This window comes from Scyliorhinus torazame, chromosome 1 (assembly GCF_047496885.1).
Source record: "Scyliorhinus torazame isolate Kashiwa2021f chromosome 1, sScyTor2.1, whole genome shotgun sequence".
NCBI classification, from domain to species: domain Eukaryota; kingdom Metazoa; phylum Chordata; class Chondrichthyes; order Carcharhiniformes; family Scyliorhinidae; genus Scyliorhinus; species Scyliorhinus torazame.
This window is the reverse complement of record NC_092707.1, coordinates 324,422,704-324,442,967: the sequence shown is the minus strand read 5'-3', so window position 1 is coordinate 324,442,967 and position 20,264 is coordinate 324,422,704. Positions and strand designations below refer to the sequence as shown.

The window sequence follows — 20,264 nt, the reverse complement described above, 5'->3', positions numbered from 1 at the left end:
GGGAGGTCAGTTAGCTCAGTTGGCTGGAAGGCTGGTTCGTGATGTGATGCGATGCCAACAGCACGGGTTCAGTTCTTGTACAGGTTGAAAGGTACAAGGTACAAAGTCTCAACTTTGTCCCTCATCTGAAGAGTGGTAACCCTCAGGTTACATCACCACTATCCAGCTCTATCTCCTAAAAGGGAAAGCAGCCTCTGGGATGATGGCACAGTCACAGATAAAAGCTATTTTCCCAAAAATGACCTTGGACATTGATCATGTAAATATCTCACCGTATGCATAATTTAAAACAATAAATATTAAAGTATAAGACAGCAAACAATATTGAAAGATTTCAAACTTGTTTGGATAGTTAGAATGGAAATTAATATCATTTTGAGCTGTGTGCCAAATATAGATGCTTTGCAAGCATTAGCACAGTGGGCTAAGACAGCTGGCTTGTAATGCAGAACAAGACCAGCAGCGCGGGTTCAATTCCCGTTCCAGCCTCCCTGAACAGGCGCCGGAATGTGGCGACTAGAGGCTTTTCACAGTAACTTCATTGAAGCCTACTTGTGACAATAAGCGATTATTATTATAGAGGGGCTGGTTTAGCACACTGGGCTAAATCGCTGGCTTTGAAAGCAGACCAAGGCAGGCCAGCAGCATGGTTCAATTCCCGTACCAGCCTCCCCGAACAGGCGCCGGAATGTGGAGTAACTTCATTTGAAGCCTACTTGTGACAATACGCGATTTTCATTTCATTTCATTTGGGGCTGGATTCCCCTTTCCTGAGACTAAGGATTGACGGCGGGGCAGGATTCTCGGACTTTCACGACAGCAAAACTGGCGCTGAACCTGGACCGGTTTAGCGACTGTGGAGGGGCTAGCACCTGCGCCAAGTGGAACACAATCGATTCCAATAAAAATGGTGCAGGATTCACCGGGTCCATGATTCACACTCGGGAGGCTGACAAGCTGCAGCCGCAAATACACATTACAATTCCCACACACACACTTCCCAGCCAACAAGATGGCACTGGTTGCACTGGCTCGCGCCTAGACAGCTGATGGGTCAGCTGGGGCTAGAGGGCACCTAGCGGGGTGGCCTGGGGGGACACCGATACGACATCTTTCCGGTGGTGGCAATGGTGTTCCGGGCTGTCCACCCCGGCCCTCAGCCCACCTCCCAGTCATTCCCTTTCCACCCCCCGTCCCTGGCAGAAGTTCCCCGGCCAGCGGCACAACTGTCAGCAAACTATGATGATGTTGGACACTTTACATAGCCCTCAGCAGTCACGACGCGGGTTCCACGATTTTTAAAAGCTCAAGTGAACTGCGCCATCGGGAACTCGGCCCATCGGAGGTGGAGGATTGCGGACGCCCCGGAGAATACCGAGTCAGACCCGCTAATGATATGCAAACGGTGTTAACTGTACGTGCGTTCTGGAGCTGATTGACGCCCCTATCGAGGTGACAGAGAATTGCGATTTGGCGTCAAATCATCGCCCGCCACAATTTTGGCGCCGGAACCGATTCTCCGCCCAACCGCGTTTCCCGATTTTGGTGTCAGCCAACGGAGAATCCCGCCTTTGGTGCCTATTGTGGTGAATGCTTGAAAATCCAGTTGGACAGTTGCTGTTATTAGATGTTCCATATCAGTTGAGACTCACGGCTCCCTATTTCAGGATAACAACTCCTGTAGACAACACTAACCTATATCACACTGAAATTCAGCTACAAATCATATTTTTAGAAAAAGATTCTTAAAGGGTTGGGAACTTGTCTGGAATTAGCACCCACCAGATAGAGCTAATAAAACATGCATTGATTTATTTGTAAATGATCAGTATCAGAACTAGAAAAATTAGAACAGAAAATCAACCAAGGAAGCAACAGCTTTCAAGCTATTGAAAAGATCCCTAATTTAATCACTCTTATGTATCAGACTCAGTTCAAAGTACTTACAGAAGCAAAAAGTCTTCAGAATGTATATTTGTGATATCTGGGAAGAACCTTATTCCAGTGTTTGTAATAGTCCTGTGGAGATCAAGAAACACATTTGAAATATGGTAGTCAAGCATGCATTGCAGAGCAAAATGTTTATGACTTACTAACAACAAAATGCATCATGAATTATTTCATACAAACCTTGTGCCTTTCATTGGAGTTTTGGGGAGGGAATTGTGTGTGATTATGTGCTGATTCTGAACTGTAGTTAGCTAAGTACAGCTAATTGAGTACAAGGTGACAGTTTAGTTAACATGGTGGCACATTAGTCTTTTGCAGATTGTTGCATATCTGGATCATAACATTAACATTTAAAATGTAGACAAATTCTAAAGGACATTTGTGCTAGCTCACCAGTCAGTAGATTAATGAACCTACTCATGTGTTTCAATCATATGGCCCTAAATATTTGCAGAACTTCCATCAACCTCCCTCAGTTACTCCAGCAGGACGCAGGTGGAACCTAGTAGAGGATGACAACAATCCACCTTCTGTATCTGGGAATTTCTAGGTTACCTTGTAAAGAGTGGGACCTAGCCCTGTAGTGATCTCTGTATATGTTAATACGTGATTAGTTAATGTGCAGTCAGTACAGACAGATCATCACTAGATGGCAACACTAACATGGCCTATATAAGGAGTTTTCCGCTCTCTCTGTAGATTAGTGTATGTGTAATGCAGCTATAGTAAAGACAGATCCAAGTGTAGTGCATTATCATAATTGATAGTTTAATATAATCTTAGTTAATTATATTACGAGCCAAAGTATGAAAGTGAAAGAACTCACAAGCATATTATTTTATTACTCAATAAATAATTTGTCATCAACTGGAAGACTTTGAATGTTTATCGTCAAGTTAAATACAACTCGGCAAGACAAATGAGTAATATTTATATTACATTTCAGTAATATAACAATCCCAACCTGACAAGGCAAATGTCTCTACAAAAGCATTCAGAACCTGGTTTAGTACAGGAATGCTGCCATATTCAATGAGATTAAGTTTATATTAGGGGCTAATGTGGGCCTGGACCTGTCCTATTGATAAGCAGGCTGACAGCATGAGACAGTCTTGTATAGACAATGCTCTTTCTGTGGTTCTTACATTAGACATCTCCATGTATATATGCCCTCCCATTCACCCCACAATCTGTGACACACACCAGAAAACATTGTTTGGTGAATCCAAACATTATCAGCAGATCTCATCCCATGAATTTTCAACACCACTTCATATTAGTTGAATTCCATATTCTTATACTTCTGCACACATTGGGTTCAAGTCACTGGAAAAATGTGAAAGTGTTGTTTCATGTGCGCTTGGCGGGGTGTTTCGTGATGGCTGCAATGCCAAGATGGAAAATGCTATTTAACGGCACGAAGCCATTCTTTTGAGCCTTGGGAGTTTCTCCCCAGTCGAGGCCACACTTTGAAATTTGTCCGCCACTGGGGAGCTGAACTCACCAGCATGACCGGTTCTTCTCAGACTGGGTACTATTTTGAAGGGCTACCCTGATCTCTACACCCTCCCCTTTTCAGGACCTTTTTTCAGGAACCCCCCCTTCACCCACCCAATCTTTCTGCAGCCCCCGCAAACCTCCCTCAACCGCCTTTCATGGCATGGCCGCCCAGGGCCCCAACCCTTGGCAGTGGCAACCCAGGGAGGGCATGATCCCGATCGCACCGGGTGTAGCGAGTCGGGTGACTCGCGATCGGCCCAGCACCTGGCACGAAGCCCAATTTCGGGCTCTCCCAGGATTTACCAGTTGAGCCCGGCAACACGGTGGCTGAATTGCACCCATTATACAAAAAAGGTAACTGCGGTATTGTGCCCCTTTAAGGGGCAGGTTCCTGGAAGGTCATGTGACCTGATTGGCCAATAGGGCTAGAGTGCATGAACTCTGGGGGCCGAGTTCTGGTTCCCCTGTTAATTAGGAGTTTGGAGTCTTGGATCAAGGTAGCTTTTATCTCATTCTCTGTATATAGTTTATCACTTTAATAAACCGTTCATTCGTCAAACCGGCTGGTGGTCACTCGTCTGTCCGGATACTATATTAGTGATGAGGATCAACTGGAGTGCCTTCTACTGCTGCCTGGAAACTGGGTGAAATCTGCTGCTCTTTATATGCTTATTTTGATGGTGACAATACAATTCATGTAATTCAACAGATTGCCACAAAATGTAATGAAAAGTTTTTGTGACAACAACCTGTGTGACACGGTGTAATTTTGGGAAAGGAGTGATTTTGCTGAATGTTGTTTGAGGACTCAGAGTGATGTAACAGGAAACAATGTTTTATATAACTAAATAGTAAATATCTATTGAAACAAACATTTTCTCAAATGCATGTTTAAATTAGGAAAAGTAAAGATATAACTGAAAACAATTGATCCAATTTATAAATGCACCACTTGAAATGTAATAATTAATATAATCATTATCAGTATGATCCCACATCATTTTCATTTTCTGATTCTAGATAAGTTTATTTTACTTTGATATTCATAATTTTCACCCAAAAACTTCTTCCCATCATTTCAAGATGAATCCAGAGAAAGCTGATGGGTGCAAAAAATTCATGGTCAGACTCATTTTTCTATTCCAGACTGCATCTCGTTGAATTGATGGCCGAGAAAAGCTTTTCTTAGCAGTTGTGAGAGTTGAACATTTTTCATTCTGTGTGGACTGAATTAATTCCCCAAGCGGACATCTCTGACTACTGAATTGTTCTCTGCTTGTTTTTTCCTTAAGATCCCCTGCATCAATTCTCTTCTGTTTTTGTCTTCTTTGGATGCCATCTTCTTCCCAGTTGCTGAAAGCTTGTTTGCTTGTAACCAGTTGGCACCAGTCAGCCATCCAGATGGTTGATCAAGGTTAGACTTTTGATGGAAGTTAATCAATCTGAAATGTTAACTATGCTTCTTTCTCTAAAGATGCTGCCTGGTCTGCTGAATACTTGGAGCATTTTCTGTTTTTATTTTAGTCTTTAAATGTTCAACCGTCTCAGGATCCTATATTCCTTGGAAGCAAAATTTGGTACCATATGCTTTCTCTAGTAGCAGGAACATTTGAGAGAAAACATATTCTTCATACATTATCCATCAGATTAAAGTTCCTGTTATAGACCTCCAGCTTAGAATTATTTTTTGCCTTGATCAAATTCAAAGGTTTGCCTTGTGCAATCCATCTACTTTGTCCAGTCATAAGGTATTGATCTAAGTTCTCTTTTAAAGTATTTTCCCATATTCCCTGTCATTTTGTTAGTCTTTCACAAGAATCTTTGTCTTGTAGAATAGTTTGTGCTACTTCTACCACATGTTCTCCACACATGAAGTGTATTTAGGAAATTCCCCTTTCTTACAATAACGGTTTCTGAATAATTATATTGGTGATTTCAAAATGAAGACTTTCAGCAGAAATTGTGCTGCCTAATTTCAATCCAGAAATGTCTCCATTGATGCTTGAAAGGAATCATTGAGTTTAACATGCCAGTACAGATTTATAATCTTCAGGTTCCCACTTGACCATTCTTTGGGCTTACGTATCCAAGCAAAAAGGCTTTCCAAGCATCTTCACAATTCCACCATTTGGTGCCTCTGGGTCATTTTGTCCTGCAGGTTTAAGCTTCTTCTTTCAGTGACTCAAAGTTCCAATTTAGAGACCTCCCAGTAGGTTTACGGATATTCTGCTCCAGAACTAAGTTCTCACCTGCCCGTGGCAGTTATATCTAACTGACTTCATTTAAATCTAGCCAGATGGTACCTCACCCAGAATGAAGGAGGGGGGGAGTGGGGGGTTGAAAACTGTACAACCCAGAGGCTGCTGGCCAACATCTATAGGTGGTAGGATCGGCTTTCGAAATTGTCATGCAAGGGGCTTGTTTTTGGAACGGGTGCCCTTTGGCAGGGAATAACTAAGCTTTCCATGTGAGGTCCAGAGAAGCCTCCCTGCTCCGCTCGGCCAAAAGTTAAATAAATTACTAATTTTCCCTGGAGGGAAAGCTATAATAGCTTCCTCACTCACCCCACCAGTTAAAATTCCAATAACACCACAGGGATTTATATATATTAGAAGTGCTTAGTTTTGGCCAGTGCCCTTGTTGCTTGCTGAGTTGAATAGGTATAAATTTAGGACGGTGAGTTCTTGGTGGATGTCTAGTGGGTGAATAATAAGGAAAAATGTAACTGCCCTTGTACCCAGTCTTTATTGTACAGATTGGGTTAAATCCTCTTTAAAATCATTCACTACACGTTACAATGTGCTCTGAACAGGGAGGTTCAAACTTACATTTTAAATCATCTCTCATTTGTGGCTCATCAGGGATTCTTCAGAAGCTTGGCTTTGTGTACCATCTTGTCTGATTGTTTGTTTGAACATACTAGTTTCTCTCCAAAACACTTCAGTTTGTGTGGCTGTGTCAAGATTCCTGCTGGGCTAAGTACCGCAGGTCTTAAATCAGATGCGTGTTCGCAGAAGGCACCTAAACCAGTATCTGACTGGGTGCACAGAGTTAGATTTGTCAGAACCTTGGTTTTACTGCACTTTTTCATGTACCCCTCAAGGTCCCGATCCTGACATCTGCACCTTGAATAAAATTCTGGAAAGCTAATGTACCTCAAACATGAGTGGGTTGTAAAATTATACTATTGCATGGATAATTAGATGACATTTAACCATGGAACTTACCACTGAAATGCATTGAATGTCTTGATGTTACTGTATTTGTGCAGTGATACATACAAACTCACTATGGAAAGTTAAGTTGCCCATTCCAGACTGTACAATTTGAAAATGTGAAAATTGTTAATTAATGCCAATCTATCTCCCTATAATTTAAATGTAACAATTACAAATGCGGAGTCCCATTCCTTCGGGTTTTAATCATTGAAGATTCAAATTTTTAAAGAGGATCAAGGTTTTTTGCTGGACCTAAGAGGGGTGGGGCCTCATCTCTCTGACAGGTCCCGCTCCTCAGAGATCGGGGCACCATTTTCAAAAGTCACCCCAATGTCAGAATACTGCTGCAGCCCCCCTACCCCCTCGGATCACTGGTAAGGCACCCCACCACCCTAATCGCTGGAAAGGCCCTCCCTCTTCAGCCCCCCTCTGATACCCCCGTCACTCCCTGGAGCCCCCCCCCGCAACCCCCCCCCCTCTAGAACCCCTCGCCTCCTCGCTGATTCCCTTCTTCATGTCCATCGCATGGCAGTGCCAAACTGACATCTTCCACTTCAAGGGGTGCAAGTGGGTGAGCACTCTCCCTACAATTGCCTCTGGGGTGCTGAAGGGGGTCCTTCATGGGAGGTGTGGCTGGGGGTGGGTGGGTGAGCTTGTGCTGAGCTAGAGGGGGACCATGTTCAATAATCAATAATCTTTATTATTGTCACAAGTAGGCTTACATTAACACTGCAATGAAGTTACTGTGAAAAGCCCCTGGTCGCCATATTCCGGCACCTGTTCGGGTACACTGAGGGAGAATAACAGAATGTCCAATTCACCTAACAAGCACGTCTTTCAGGACTTGTGGGAGGAAACCGGAGCTCCCGGAGAAACCCACGCAGATACGGGGAGAATGTACCGACACCGCACAGACAGTGACCCAAGCAGGGAATCGAACCTGGGACCCTGGCGCTGTGAAGCAACAGTGCTAACTACTGTGCTACCCAAGTTGGGGGTCATTCCTGGTGTGGGGGCTCTTTGGCTGGCAGTCTGTGGTAACAAATTCCTCCGGCACCTCCCCCATGGACAGAGGAATTAAACATTTGGGTCAGAGCCCCTGCAATCTCCTCCCTCACCTGCCACATTATCCTGGGACAAAATTCATCCGGGCCTGGAGATTTGTCCACTTTTACGCCTGCCAACACCTCCAATATCTTGTCACTCCCTATGACAATTTGCTCAAGAACCTCACAGTCTCTATCCCTGAGTTCCATGTCTACCTCCTCATTCTCTTGGGTGAAGATAGATATGAAGTATTCGTTCAACACCCTACCAATGTCCTCTGGCTTCACCCACAGATTTCCCCCTTGGTCCCTAATGGGCCCTACTCTTGCCATTGTTATACTTATAGAATATCTTGGGATTTTCCTTTCTTTTACCAGCCAGAGCTTTCTCATATCCCCCCTTTGCTCTCCTAATTGCTTCCTTAAGCTCCATCCTGCACTTTCTGTACACCATTAATGCCCCCGTTGATTTATTTCCCCTTGTCCTTGCTAAAAGCTTTCCTTCCATTGTATCCTGAATGTCTCCAGTCATCCATGGTTCTCTGGGCTTGTTACTCCTTCCTGTTACCTGAGAGGGGACATGTTGGGACTCCATCCTCCCCATTTCCTTTTAGAACACGCCCCACTACTCATCTGTAGATTTCCCCACAAGTAACTTTTTCCAATATAGCTTGGCCAGATCCTGCATTATTTTATTAAACTTCGCTTGGGAAACACATGGCTAAACGCACTTGCTATGGGATTCTGTTGGTTATTGGAAGTTATGGATTCTGTGGGTATTGGAAGTTATGGAGTTCCAGAAATCTCCAAGCGTCTGCTCCTCTCCATTGAAATTCCAATACCCACACGTCACCGCAAAAAAACAGTGGGACAATGAGGCTATCTTTAAATAGTTCCAGTGGGTTGTACTGGTGCTAGGGCTGTCCACTCCAGCTCTCTTTTGGTGCCCCTGGTGAAAGTGCCAGTTTTTGAAGCATCCTGGATACGTCAGCATAATAATTCTCACAAATGTTTTAATGGTGTTTGTGCTCCAAGGGCGGCACAGTGGTGCCGTGGTTAGCACTGCTGCTTGTGGCGCTGAGGACCCGGGTTCGATCCAGGCCCCGGGTCACTGTCTGTGTGGACTTTGCACATTCTTCCCGTGTCTGTTTGGGTTTATCCCCACATCCCAAAGATGTGCAGGTCAGGTGGATTGGCCATGCTAAATTGCCCCTTAATTGGACAAAAATAATTGGGTACTCTAAATTTATTTTAAAAAATGTTTGTACATTGCAAGGCTCTTCTGCCGATGCAGAATAAGTGGTGAAAAATCTGGTGTAGGTGCAGGTCTGGCACAAGGATGAAATTCCAAAATGTTTGTTTCTTTGCCATGTGCCTGTGCCCTTGGTGTCATCAAAACAACAAACCCTAAACCGTACATAAACAAACAAGTTTTCTTACTTTCAAAATCTTTCCTTCTGCTGAGCACATCACCAGCAATTCCGAGGTAATTAGGTGATTTATTAATAAATATATAAAAATTCTATTAAGTTGCCTTTTAAACTTCTGTGTTTCAAGAACACACTTAACTTTTCTACGTCATAATTTAAGTCCTTCATCACTGGTAATGTCATCGTAAACATATCTGAATCCCTTTTGATGCCTATAGCAGCACTCTTGATGTGTCGTGCCCAGAATTAACCATAATGGAAAACTCAGCAGGTCTGGCAGAATCTGTGGAGAGTGAAACAGAGGCGGGACTTTCCCACTGCATTGCACATGGTGCCAATCCCGTTATGCCGGGTGCATAGCAGGAGAGGCAAAAAACGGGTTTTGCGCCGGTCGTCGAGCCACACACTAATGCACCTAACCCGTGGCACCTGGCACGACCTGGATCACATGCTCGCTGGGCATAATCCAGATAATCACAGGCTCATTTAAATATGCACAGCGATTTTGAGGCTGCAGTCTACAGGCTCCTGGTAGTCACCGGCCACATAGGCCTGCCTCACGCCGGCACAAAATTGTAGTGGTCTCCAAAAATGGAGACATGGGGCGGGATTTTCCGACCCCCCGCTGGGTCGGAGAATCGCCGGGGGGGCGGCGTGAATCCCGCCCCCGCCGGCCGCCGAATTCTCCGGCACCGAAAATTCGGCGGGGGCAGGAATCGCGCCGCGCCGGTCGGTGGGCCCCCCCCCCGGCGATTCTCCGGCCCGCGATGGGCCGAAGTCCAGCTGCTGTCATGCCAGTCCCGCCGGCGTAAATCTAACCACCTACCTTACTGGCGGGACTAGCGGCGCGGGCGGACTCCGGGGTCCTGGGGAGGCACGGGCGATCTGGCCCCGGGGGGCGTGCCCTCATGGTGGCCTGGCCCGCGATCGGGGCCCACCGATCCGCGGGCGGGCCTGTGCCGTGGGGGCACTCTTTTCCTTCCGCTTTGGCCATAGCCTCCACGATGGCCGATGCGGAAGTGACCCCCCCTGCACATGTGCGGGGAAGACGTCAGCAGCCGCTGACGCTCCCGCACATAGGTGGACTTCCGCCGACCAGCGGAGTCCCTTCAGCCCCGACTGGCGTGGCGCCAAAGGCCTTTCCCATCGGCCGGCGGCGCGCCAACCACTCCGGCGCGGGCCTAGCCCCTCAAGGTGAGGTCTTGGCCCCCGAAGTTGCGGAGAAACTGCACCTTGGGCGGCCCGACGCTGGAGTGGGTCACGCCACTCCCTCCCGACGGGACCCCCCTTCCCGCCGGGTAGGGGAGAATCCCGCCCATGATGTGAAGGTCACACAATGGAGGGCGGGAGGGAATGGCCTGAGGGGGCCATGCCCATGAAAGGGGGGTGATGGCGGTGTCTGAAAGGTGGGGAGGTGAAGGGGAGTATGAAGGGGGGAGTACTGTCAGGGTGCCAAGCTGGCACTTTTTTACTGATGAGGATCGGGCCTGGGAGTGCCATGCGCATGTGTGGTGGGGTGCGAAGGGGGCCGAGGACTCCACATAGGTGAGTTGGGGCTTTGGGGGGTTTGTGGGTCGCATCGGGGGGTCGAGAGTTAAAACAGCATCCCAGTCTCTCTCTGCACTGAGGAGTTCTGGCGAGCGGGGCTCTTCAGTGCAGGAAATGGGAGTATGTGTGACCTCAGCCGTGCGTTTCCTGCTGAGGTCCCGTATCCAACCAGAGTCGCATGAGATAGCATTGTGTTTCTCAAAGCTTGGGAAACACATGGCTAAACGCACTCACTATGGGATTCTGTTGGTTAGATCGGGCCCAAGTCATTTTCTGGGAGAATTGTGCCCAGAATTAATGTTTCAACTCCATACTGAAGAAGAGTCATAACTCTGTTCCTCTTTCCACAGATGTTGCCAGAACTGCTGCGTTTATCCTACATTTTCTGTCTTAATTTCAGATATCCAGCAGCTGCGATGTTTTGCTTTTATTGACCACAATGGGGTGGATTTTACAGGGGGCAGATTACCCACCCACCAAACCTAAAAGTTGTTTTAACCTTTTCGTCAAGACCAATTTTGGGTCCCAGCCCTCCTGGAGGTTGGAGTGTGATGTGTGTCAGCATTTTGTGGGGACCATTAGTCCCTTCCTCAATACCCATCCAATTACGGAGGGTGAGCATTATCAGGAGGCAGGGGATAAGCTTAAGACATAATTCAGTGACTGTGTATGAACTCATGGCCACTGATTCTGACTTTATACAGATAATTTAATGTCTGCCATTTTAGTAAAAGGGATCCCTCTGTGCAGATGTTTCATTTGTTTGGATGAGGTATTGACACAGTTTGGGGTCTGCGTGCTTCTGTGAAAATTGAAATACTCGGCTGGATTTTCCACCACATCAGGAACTCGGCTACTGGCGGTGGGCAGGTGGGGAATCCAGCATCGGCAGAAAACGGGATCAACGCTCCGATGTTCTGGTCCCCTGCTGGCGTCGGGATCGAGGTTCGCACCTTGCGCCAGGAAGAGGATGCAAATGAGTCATTAGAATCCATTTGCATCCTATTAACTAGCCGGGTACCATATTCCCCTGGCCCTCGTGATTCTCCGGTCCTTTCATCCAGCGAGGGCGTGATCCAGATTGCACCGGATGGAGCGAGTCGGGAGATCGGCCTGGCGCAGAACCTGATTTGGGGCTCTCCGGGAATTCATTCGGCACGCCTGGATCTGTCCCTGCCGCAACGTGATTGCTGTATCGTCACCGTTGCGTTTCAACTTCCTTTCAAGTAACAATAGTAGTACCAACACCATCATTCAATCCACATGTGCACAGATGCATCAAGTAACTTGTTGATGCTTTCTTTGCCAAGACCTTCGATATTGATCCTGTGGAAAACTAGAAACAAATTGAAAGACACGGGTAATTATTCCACATCACTCAATTGTAAGGGCCCTTCCTGTTGATTCCCTTATTTCCCATTTCTCTCTCTCTCTCTTCTGCTCTCTCTCTCTCTCTCTCTCTCTGAGACTTGGATGAATCGTCAGTGAAAACCATTAGAGAATGAAGGCCTAGATTGAAGAAAGATGTACTGGAAGGTCTGAAACGAAGGCTTATCCTTTTATTTTCATCATTATGTTTACACCCCTTCTTTACCTTCTGTTTGTTTGTCTGACCTGTGTGTGTGTGTGTGTGTGTAGAGGGTGGGGCAAGTTAAAGAGGTGGGGTTAAGAATTAGATAATAGTTAACCAGTTGCATTTGCTGCATATTTAGTTATTGTTACTAATAAAAATCAATTGTGTTTAAATTTACAAACCTGGTGACTGTCGCCATAGACCAAAACAAGTATTTTCTAATGATTATTTGTTAAGTTCAGTTGTGTTGTGACTCCGGGCCAAGTGGGGCTGGAATTGACCGCGCATTAGCCCATGGTGTCGTAACACAATCCCCTGAGTCTGTGGTGTTGTCAGTTGCACCCAGAATGCCATCCAGATCCTAACATACAAGCCTATTGCTTTCAGCAGTCGCAAAGGGGTTCATTTCCATCGATGTCCGGGTGATCAAAGATCAGAAAACAGAAGAATCGAGGTAATCAATGCATCTATCTCAGATGGCAGTAATGACATCTCCATTTTAGGGTAGTTCACTGAGCAGGAGACCATGGCTAACCACGGTAGCCCTCGCCCATTTCAACAAACCTGAACACCAGCTAATTACAGATACAGTAAAATGCATGTAGCTACAACGATCACTATCAGGAATTGAATAGGCATTTTGAAGCATTGCTTCAGTGCTTCCCACCCTGCCATCAGTGAACACTCAGCTGCAGACCCAGTCTAGAGTGGAAGGTTGTTGTGAATATCCCCCACACCGGCAGATGTTCGCCAGCTGTGAGAGTGCAAAGCTTGCAACATACCAGCCTCACTTTCTTAGCATGAGACCAATATGCCGTCATATATCATGTTAATAAGCTATGCAAATATTCTCTGTAGTTTGCATTAAGTTGACTTTAATAGGGTACTTGCGTGGTGGAAAATATGGCAATAGCCTACAAAACATGCGGAAGAATTGCGAATGGCGGACATGGTTTTTAAAAGGGAAAACGGACATGGGGAGAGCTGAAAAGGTTAAACAAGCTTTGCTTTGGCTGAATTAGGTAGAAATCAATCATGCTCAGCTCTTGAGATTTTAGGCCGTGGAATTTTTGCTGCTGCTGATTAGGTTATGTAAAATGTGTAGCATAACATTGTCTCAACAAATCTATCAAGCTGATTAGTAACTAGAATGCTTCAGTGGCAGATGGTGACTAATTCTCATTAACATGTAAATTTTATGGATAACAACTGTAATAATAAAATATGAATGCAATGGACAACTTAATCAGCTGAATATATTAAAATGCTATTGATGAAAAATATAAGCTGAATCGTTAAGATTAAATGTTGTAATTTTTGTCGTGATATATCTAATTATGACTGCAATAAAGGTATAATTAATGACTTCATCCAAACGAATATCAATAGTATTAATATGTCCTTTCTAAACCTATTTTACCCTTTGTTTCTTCAAAGATAAGTGCCTTTTTAAAAGGTTACTGCTGATTCATTAACATATTTAGATTCCATTCTGATTTATATTCCCGGACGATCTGGTACAGTTTATAAAATGCTTTCGTCAACCAGTTCAATGAAGCTCATTATAATCCGCTTTTTTAAAATTTAAGTTGTGTCCTTCAGAAACAATAATCTCTACGATGCAATAAATTCTTTGATCGAATCACACTGTGATCGAGTTTGGTTCTTCCTTCAGCACGCCTTCTTTAGGGTTCTCAGAAAATCAAGGAATGACCAAACATTTTAGGGTCCTGTCACGGTGGGGATGGAGTCCAAAAAGGCGGTGAGCTTTTCCAAATTCCACTGACTTCAGTGGGAAGGGAGAGCTCAACATAATTCTGCCCAACATAATCGTATAAGCTCGCCGTGTGCACATTCAGATATATTTTAAGGTTTGGAACTGGAATGTGTGGAAGGTTCACTCTTGGCCCTGGTTTTGTACCCATTGTAGCATTCTGAGGGGCAGGGAGTGTTTGGTGATTGGCTGGGAGTAAGTGTTGGGTGGTGCAGAGTAGGATAATAATGATTCTATACTGCAACGGGGTGGTAGGAACAGATGATCAGTGGCGTTGTGTCTGAAGAGACAGATAAAAATTTGTTCATTGGTGAAGCTGGAGATGAAGTGAAATATCTCGGGCCCAATTCAGCAGAGAAATTTCTAAGCGCCATTTTTGGTGAGTTTGGCAGGGTGTTTCGCGCCAGCCGCATTGGCGAGATCGCGGCCTGTATTCAATCACATGTGAATCTCGACATGGCTGACTCCCTCGATGTCTGATTTGCCTACTTGTGCCTCAGCTGCTCACCGTTATCAAGAGACAGTTGTTTTTAAAGGCTCCCTCACCACTCCCTTCCAATGAACACACGAGGTTGGCACCCCACAGACCTATTCCTCGCTTTGGAGATGTCGACCTGGCCAGGCTTCTCGACACCATTGACGAGAGGCGGAGCACCCCGTTTCCTGGAAGAGGTCGGCAAACCAGCAGCAGGGTCAGCAATGCCACCTAGGCGGCAGTGGCAATGACTGTCAGTGTGGGTAGCGTGATCAGGAGGACCTTCGTCCAAGGTAGGAAGAAAACGAACGACCTCCAACGAGCTGCAAGGGTAAGTTGCCACCCCTCTCCTTTTCCAATCTCCAGCACCCCCCCCCCCGATGTCCCCTCTCAATCCACTGGCTGACACATCGCACCCTCCAAAAATCCAATCTTCATGTTTATTCCAGAACCCCCTGGCTCCACCCGGCACAACTCCTACATGTCTCGGTGCGGTGCCTGCACAGGTCACCTGCTGTAGACCCCTCTGACCGATCAAGCATGCAGCTCTATGTTCCTGTAAGAGAAGATAGCTCATAAGAAGAAGGAAAAGACAAAGACGGAGGACGAGTCCCAGAGATCTAAGGACTCACCACCTATGGGCCATGGAGATCGCGGCATTGCTTGAGGAGAGAGCAGTCACTGACAGCAAGGTTGGTCTGCGCCAGCGAAGTGAGGATCCACTGTCGCTTCATCCAGATTACCCATCTCAAGTGAGTTGTTGATGTCTCACAAATTTATCCTTCCTTCTCACTGATCACATGTGCATTATCTGATGAGGTCAGGACATCCGAAGACCACACCCCCAACCACAAGAGAACACCTCGGAGGAGAGCTCCGAGAGAAGGCACTGCATCGCAGCTATCACCCGCACCAGGGCAGAGACGAACACCTTAGTGGGCGACATTAGTCGACAGGCTTCGGGAGCACTATCTGGCGAGCACCACAGTTGCTGATACACATCAGGAGAGGCAGGAACATCCAAGCGAGACAGCAGATGGAGGACTGCTTGATCCCAGGACACAGCTGGGTCCCAGCCACATGTCGAACCTGTGGATAAAGTTCTCCCCAAGTTGATGCAGATGATAGGCCAGAACTGTAAGATTCAAATGGGGTGTCAGCGACATTTCAGTGACTACAAGGCCGACTGAAGGAGTCCCAAAGCCTTCAGGTACAGGAGATGGTGCCATCAAGTGTGTGGCACCCAGGCCAACACTGCTAGTGTGGTGACCGCAGTGGAAAACCTGGAGCGTGACATCCGCGCCTTGAGTGTTGGGTGTCCAAGGCTCAGTCTGTAATGATCATGGCTACGGGCCTCGACATCATGTCCCAGTCAATGAGGAACATGTCCCAGGCACAGGTGGACATTGCAGAGGCACTGCAGAGCATGGCCCAGTCAGTAAGGGGCATCACCGAGTGCATTGACACCATGGTGCGGACAATGAGGAGCCTCCAGGACTGGCAGAGCCAGATAATTCAGAGACTGCTGGAAGGGATTGGAGAAAGAGAGAGACCAACGATCAGTTAGTGCTTCCATCCCGAGACTCTCAAATCCCACAGGCCTTCCCCACCCTTACCATGATTGTCCTGCCTTCTCTCAGAGTGCCATCCAGTGAGCCAGTTGTGCTGGAAATCTTTGCTCTGTACACTCACCTCCGGCAGCATCAGGAACCCCTAGACCCCAAACCTCTGCCAGGAAGATTAGGGAGGCCGTGCTCCGCTGCCCTCTGCTCATTCAAATATTTGCTGTTTGATTGCCCGAGGATCCTCAGTGATGAAGCCCTGATCTTTAGTGTTTGATTGTTGGCCGTTGTCTCCATGGTTCTGACCCTCCTAAAGTACAGACACACTGTTCAGGTATCAAAAGTTGCTGGACATCCAGAGCACTAATCATCCTCTGAGCCATGGCACCTGTGCATTCGAGGAGATGGTTTGAAGGCCTCGCCAACACAAAGCCCCTCACCACCCCCCCCACCCCTGACCCAGGGGCGACCCCTGACCTGGAACCCTCCAGCCCCCTGACCAAACCCAGCACCCCCCATGAGCACTAGGGCAGTAGCTCCGGGGTCCTTGAGCTGCATGCCGGTAAATGTAAGTGGCTGCTCACCTCCTCACTTCCCCTGGTAGCCATTGCTCCAGCTTCCCGCCTTCATAAAGGAGTATGAAACGACGCTGCGTGACTTCTCGCTGGGGAGTTGGGTGGACTTCAATCTTGTTAATGAGATTGAAATGCATGCAAATTTAGGGTTTGTGGCGATCTTTGTAATGGGTTTCCAGATGGAAGGTGTAGTGATCACAAAGATACACAAAGCTCTTTTTAAAGAACAAAACTAACGTTAGTTTAACATAACTAAATGTGAGTTTGACATTTATTCCAAATAGCAAACATACATATAAGAATTAGACTAAACTCACTAACACTATCTATATCTATTAACTATAACAATTATATTTTAACTAACTCTGCAATACACTATGAATCTAATCTCCTCGAGCTCCAACCTAATCTGACCCAGAAGTCCAAAACCTTATGCAATATATAGCACTGTCCCTTAGCTCCCTCTAATGGCTAGGCTTAACATAACATTAACTCTTACATGCTGTACATTTGTATATTGTCACAGGTTTAATGATATTCTTGCCATTTTTGAACGAGATCCAGAACACACTATCGGGAACGGGCCAGGTGAACTACAAAATGGTTCGCACCCGTTACGAATCTCAATTTTGCCCTCTCCCACTATTCACCCGGCACGCCCGGATCCATGCTGGGCACAGTGTGGTGGCTGAATCGCGCCCCCTATAACAAAGAAAAATTAAAGCCATTGTGAACTGGACGAATTCTACAGTTCCAATTCCAGAGGCCCGTCTTAGTCCAGGTCTCTTGACTCTCCCGCCCCCCGCCGCCGCTCAGGGCAGGGTCCTGACAAGATGGTAGTGCATCATACTTAAAAATAGGTGGTGGTCAGGCTCAAAATGCGACATCCAGGGGAAGATTTGGGAGAAGATGGCATATCGAAATAAGCCTGAAGTTAAGACAAGCCAACAGTGCCACGTATTGAGTAAATAGGCTGAGATTGCACGACGTACAGTAATTGCCGGTCAGCTTTATCCACATTTACTAGTCAGCCATGCCATTGCCTCGGAAGAGTAAGGCACTTATGAAGCATCTTCCACATCCCCCAGAGGTGTCTAAGCTCTCCACCACCAATTAAGTACTTTTGACTTGCAATCACCATTGGAATCTAAAAGATGGAACCTTTGGCAGTGCCACATTCGCTCAGCGCTGAATGGAACTGTTCGCTTATACTCAATGCTGGAGCCTTTGGGATGGATTGTTCTTGCTTCTTCTATTAATTTCCATACTTCAGCAGGATTCCTATTCTATTTGAAATTTACAATTGAAAACCATGCCACACTCAAAATTTCCAAAGGCTTTGCACATCAAGCCAAGAAAAAAATGCAACCAGAGCAGCAATTTTGATCACTCGAACTGTTCAATCCCAGATTTGAGTCATTTGACTAAAAAGTCCTTCAAATTTGTAAACAAAATCAATAGAAATGTAATTATGGAAAAATGAGTGATAAAACAATAAACTGTAAAGATTATAAATGAATTCAAAAGCCTTTGTCGCGTTAAGAGTTCTTTTGTATTAAGAGTTCCAAATGGATGCAGCAGAGAATGAGAAACTCAGTACAAACACGTAATATCAGCGTGGCTCACTGGTAGCTTTTTTTACCTTCATATGATATAAAAAACAATTTACTATCAGAAAGTGTTTTGAAATATGTAGCAAAAAATAAAACCTGGGTCTAACAATCAGTAATGGCACTGTCATCAAAAGTGGAACAAGCATCAGGGGTATCACTTTTGTTCAAAGGATTCAAATATTTTCTGTGGTGAAGAGATACGTATAGTTACAAAGGCTTTGATTTTTTTCAATGCAGGGTTAGTAATCCAATCCTGAATAATTTTCAGGCCGTGACTCTGCGCTGCATTTGTGCCACTCGTGATGCAATTTGTAAATGTAAATGTCCTCACTCGGCTTGTAACAAGCTCAGCGCCCAATTACTGGGCTGAGTGTTACCAAGACGGAGGCGCTGCCCTGCAGGGCATGGCCGGCAAAGGCGACGCCAGCTATGATGGGGCCTGCTGCGGAATTGCACAAGAGAGCAGGCAGCACATTGGAGGGCCAACAGTCTCACTGCACAAAAGTATTCAAATGGCCAAGTGAAAGGTACCTGGCCCATTCCAAGAAATTCCCCGGTAAGAAAAGTTTCTACTCATAATACAAAAGGGGAGGCAATAGCGTAGTGGCATTATTGCTTGGCTAGTAATCCAGAGACCCAGAATCACGCTCTGGGGACCCAGCTTCGAATCCCGCCCTGGCAGATGGAGAAATTTGAATTCAATAAAAATCTTGATTTAAAAGTCGAATGATGACTATGAAACCATTGTCAATTGTCATAAAAACCCATCTGGTTCACTAATGTCCTTAATCTGTCTGACCTACATGTGACACCTGACCCACTCTTAAATGCACTTAGGGATCGGTAATAAATGCAGGCCCAGCCAGCGATGCCCACATCCCATAAACAAATTTACATTTTTTTTAAAAATTGTGCCATGTAGATGGTGGACAGGTCTTGGGGAGTTCCTTGCCGCAGGATTCCTAGCCTCTGACCCGCACTTGTAGTCGCAGTATTTATATGGCTAGTCCAGTTAAGTTTCTGGTCAATGGTAACCCAAAGGATACTGATAGTGGGTGATTCAGTGATGGTAATGCCATTGAATATCAAGCGACGATTCTCTGATCCTCTCTTGTTGGAGATGGTCATTGTCTGGCACTTGTAGCGGCACAATAGCACAGTGGTTAGTACTGTTGCGTCACAGCTCCCGGGTCCCAAGGTTCGATTCCCGGCTTGGGTCACTGTCTGTGCGGAGTCTGCATGTTCTCCCTGTGTCTGTGTGGGTTTCCTTCGGATGCTCCGGTTTCCTCCCACAGTCCAAAGATGTGCAGGTGAGGTGGATTGACTATGCTAAATTGCCCCTTGGTGTCCAAATGCTTAGGTGGGGTTACTGGGGATAGGGAGGAGGTTAGGCCTTAAGTTTTGTGTCTTTCCAAGGGCCGGTGCAGACCTGATGGGCCGAATGGCCTCCTTCTGCACTGTAGATTCTATGATTCAGATTGGGTCCTCCACCTTGACAGCATGCCCTTTTATTTCACTGGTGGACATATGACCCATGATTGCTGGCACAGCCACAATGAAGACAAATGTTCAGACCGACTGAACGCTGATCTAGGACGACATGTCCAGAGCAAAACACATTTCCAGCTGAATGTTCTGTATCTCCAGACAGTATCGTGGTCAACTTTGACAATAGCTTTCACTTTGATTAGTTGCTAAATTAGGACAATTGGTCAATTTGTTCTGGTTTGTTCGAATTACACTAACATCACCTATGTGGCTGGTTTAGCACAGTGGGCTAAACAGCTGGCTTGTAATGCAGAACAAGGCAGCAGCGAGGGTTCAATACCCGCACCGGCCTCCCCGAACAGGCGCCGGAATGTGACAACTAGGGGCTTTTCACAGTAACTTCATTGAAGCCTACTTGTGACAATAAGCGATTCTTATTATGGTATTGGTCATCATTATTCAGAGGATATGCTATCTTGTAATGACAGAACCATATATTATAATGCATTTAA

At 46.0% G+C, this 20,264-nt stretch overlaps 1 protein-coding gene across 3 annotated transcripts in view; it reads right to left on the bottom strand.

Annotated features, from left to right (window-relative positions):
* fshr (follicle stimulating hormone receptor) overlaps positions 1-20,264 on the bottom strand; it is a 279,828-nt gene that overhangs the window by 46,148 nt on the left and 213,416 nt on the right. For all 3 annotated transcript variants that reach the window (XM_072508204.1, XM_072508211.1, XM_072508221.1), the window contains one exon: positions 1,948-2,019. In XM_072508204.1, the coding sequence (XP_072364305.1) occupies positions 1,948-2,019 (72 nt within the window). The remainder of the gene's footprint in view (positions 1-1,947; positions 2,020-20,264) is intronic.